General features: G+C 41.6%; 1 protein-coding gene across 1 annotated transcript; it reads left to right on the top strand.

Moving 5' to 3' along the window:
* Nucleotides 1–208: 208 nt before the first annotated feature.
* Nucleotides 209–3,039, top strand: LOC145876161 (NLR family CARD domain-containing protein 3-like). Its single transcript, XM_082971947.1, has 3 exons — nucleotides 209–435; nucleotides 826–2,617; nucleotides 2,850–3,039. Exons 1-3 carry the CDS (start codon nucleotides 222–224, stop codon nucleotides 3,037–3,039), a joined length of 2,196 nt encoding a protein of 731 aa, XP_082828073.1. The 5' UTR covers nucleotides 209–221.
* Nucleotides 3,040–3,399: the final 360 nt, after the last annotated feature.

Genomic DNA, 3,399 nt, shown 5'->3' with positions numbered 1-3,399 from the left:
AGGAGAGATCAGAGTCAGAGATTCTCAGTGGTCAGTCTTCCCAGAGTCATCAAACAGACCTGGACTCTATATTCAGTGTATGTGATCCTGTTATGTACATTTGTTTTTGTTTTCCTCAAGTAAAGTTGATCTGTCAATCATTCATTAATGTGTTAATGAGAAAGCATGTCTTCTCTTGCTTAACTTATTTACATGATTTATTTTAGTTGCTTGAAGAGAAAATGATGACATTTGTGAAGAACGAGCTGAAGATGTTCAAGAGGATTCTTAGTCCAGAACTCCCAGAAGGCTTTGAGAGTCAGAAGCAGGATAAGGAAGTGGTGGATGCTGAAGATGAGAAGCAGGAGAGCAGTGCCAGAGAGGGGGCTCTGAAGATCACACTGCACGTCCTGAGGAAAATGAACCGGAAGGAGCTTGCTGACACACTGGAGAAATGTAAGATCTGTCTGCCTCATGTTGAATGCTGTTTTATAACATTTAACATCTGTAGCTAAAGTACAGCTAAAGTAGCTGTGTAACTCAATGATATTGTCGCAGCCTTAACACAACACCTAGTGGCCTCATCAAGTAGCAGAAGGGATGTGTTGTGTTGATTAATTTAGAGAGAGAGAGACAGAGAGAGAGACAACATTAATAATACCATCAATAACACCAATAATAATATAATCAGTCACACCAGTCTGTAATGCATTATGAAAACATTTACACATTTATACAGTCAGTTAAGAGAATAAATTATTATTTAAAAACTTTAACAGTCCTTCAATACTGTAGACATTAAAACAGATGTAATATTAATATCCTCTGTGTTATTTCTAGATTCAGATGAGCTTGCTGTGATTTGCCAACGTGAACTCAAATCTAATCTAAAGAAGAAGTTTCAATGTGTATTTGAGGGAATCGCTAAACAAGGAAACCCAACACTTCTCAATAAGATCTACACAGAGCTCTACATCACAGAGGGTGGAACAGGACAGGTCAATAATGAACATGAGCTGAGACAGATTGAGACAACAACCAGGAAACAAGCAAGACCAGAGACTGCAATCAAATGTAACGACATCTTCAAACCCTTAACTGGACAAGACAAACGTATCAGAACTGTGCTGACAAAGGGAGTTGCTGGCATTGGAAAAACAGTCTCTGTGCAGAAGTTCATTCTGGACTGGGCTGAAGGAAAAGCAAATCAGGATGTTCAATTTGTGTTTTCATTCCCTTTTCGGGAGCTGAATTTGATGAAAGAGGACAAACACACTTTCATTGAACTTCTCAATCACTTCTCAATGGAAACCAAACAATCAAGAATCTCCAACTACGACAAGTACAAAGTTCTGTTCATCTTTGATGGTCTGGATGAGTGCCGACTGCCCCTAGACTTCCAGAAGAACAAGATCTGTTGTGACGTCACAGAGTCAACCTCAGTGGATGTTCTGCTGACAAATCTCATCAAGGGAAATCTGCTTCCCTCTGCTCTCCTCTGGATAACTACCCGACCTGCAGCAGCCAATAAGATCCCTTCAGAGTGTATTGACCAGGTGACAGAGGTACGAGGGTTCAATGACCCACAGAAGGAGGAGTACTTCAGAAAGAGATTCAGTGATGAGGACCTGGCCAGCAGAATCATCTCACACATAAAGACATCAAGGAGCCTCCACATCATGTGCCACATTCCAGTCTTCTGTTGGATTTCTGCAACAGTCCTCGAACACATGCTGAAACATAAGAGAGAAGAGATGCCCAAGACTCTGACTGAGATGTACACACACCTAGTGGTGTTTCATACCAAACAGAAGAATGAAAAGTATCTTGGGAAAGAAGAGACAGGTCCACACTGGAATAAAGAGAGCATTCTGTCACTGGGAAAACTGGCTTTTCAACAGCTAGTGAATGGCAATCTGATTTTCTATGAAGAAGACCTGAAAGAGGCTGGTATTGATGTCAGTGAAGCCTCAGTGTACTCAGGATTGTGTACACAGCTCTTTAAAGAGGAATGTGTACTGTACCAGGACAAGGTGTACTGCTTCGTGCATCTGAGCATTCAGGAGTTTCTGGCTGCTGTGTATGTGTTCCTCTCATTCATCAACAACAATGAGAATCTCGTGGACAAACTGCAAAAAAAGTCCAGTATATTTTCTTTGCTGTACAGAGACAAGTCTGAAGTTACTGTCTACAAGAGTGCTGTGGATAAAGCCTTACAAAGTGACACAGGAAACCTGGACCTGTTCCTCCGCTTCCTTCTGGGACTCTCACTGGAGTCCAATCAGAAGCACTTACGAGGTCTACTGACAAAGACAAGAAGCAGCTCACAGAGCAATGAAGAGACAGTAAAGTACATTAAAGAGAAGATCAGGGAGAATCCCTCTCCAGAGAGGAGCATCAATCTGTTCCACTGTCTGAATGAACTGAATGACCATTCTCTAGTGGAGGAGATCCAAAGCTACCTGAGATCAGGAAGTCTCTCAGAACCCAACCTGTCACCTGCACAGTGGTCAGCTCTGGTCTTTGTGTTGCTGACTTCAGAAAAGGAGCTGGATGTGTTTGACCTGAAGAAATTCTCCAGATCAGAGGAAACTCTTCTGAGGCTGCTGCCAGTGGTCAAAGCCTCCAGAGCTGCTCTGTGAGTAAATAAAATGACATATAAGAAGTATTCATCAGGAAGAAATATTATGTTTAGTGAAAAAGATGTATTATAATATGTATATTGAAAAACATATTGAATAAATGCATTGATGGAAGATGAATCTATATGTTGTTTGGGAATATGAACCAAATGCATCTACCGTTGTCCTTCTACACTACTGGTGTTAAATTAACAGTGTGTTTGTGAAGTCATGATGATCTCGTTGCAGGCTGTCATGCTGTGGAGTCACAAAGAAAGGCTGTGCTTCTCTGGTCTCAGCTCTGAAGTCAAACCCCTCACACCTGAGAGAGCTGGACCTGAGTAACAATGACCTGAAGGATTCAGGAGTGAAGCTGCTCTCTGCTGGACTGGAGGATCCACACTGCAGACTGGAGACTCTGAGGTCAGTATTCCTGTAGTTGGTCAACAAGTGTTTTGTTGTAGCCTCTGTTATTGGTAATGGTGAGAGGTTAGCATGTTTTGTTGTAGCCTCTGTTATTGGTAATGGTGAGAGGTTAGCATGTTTTGTTGTAGTCTCTGTTATTGGTAATGGTGAGAGGTTAGCATGTTTTGTTGTAGCCTCTGTTATTGGTAATGTGAGAGGTTAGCATGTTTTGTTGTAGCCTCTGTTATTGGTAATGGTGAGAGGTTAGCATGTTTTGTTGTAGCCTCTGTTATTGGTAATGGTGAGAGGTTAGCATGTTTTGTTGTAGCCTCTGTTATTGGTAATGGTGAGAGGTTAGCATGTTTTGTTGTAGCCTCTGTTATTGGTAATGGTG

Source organism: Salmo salar, unplaced genomic scaffold, assembly GCF_965601325.2.
Source record: "Salmo salar unplaced genomic scaffold, fSalSal1 ptg000468l, whole genome shotgun sequence".
Taxonomy (NCBI): domain Eukaryota; kingdom Metazoa; phylum Chordata; class Actinopteri; order Salmoniformes; family Salmonidae; genus Salmo; species Salmo salar.
Note: the sequence above shows the minus strand (reverse complement) of the source record. Positions and strands in the feature narration are given on the sequence as shown.

Excerpts from the sequence above, each read along its gene's own strand:
- LOC145876161 (XM_082971947.1), top strand. The coding sequence starts at position 222 with ATGATGACATTTGTGAAGAACGAGCTGAAGATGTTCAAGAGGATTCTT. Across the intron at positions 436-825 it reads TGCTGACACACTGGAGAAAT|ATGAGCTTGCTGTGATTTGC; the intron begins GTAAGATCTGTC and ends TTCTAGATTCAG. Across the intron at positions 2,618-2,849 it reads AAAGCCTCCAGAGCTGCTCT|GCTGTCATGCTGTGGAGTCA; the intron begins GTGAGTAAATAA and ends ATCTCGTTGCAG.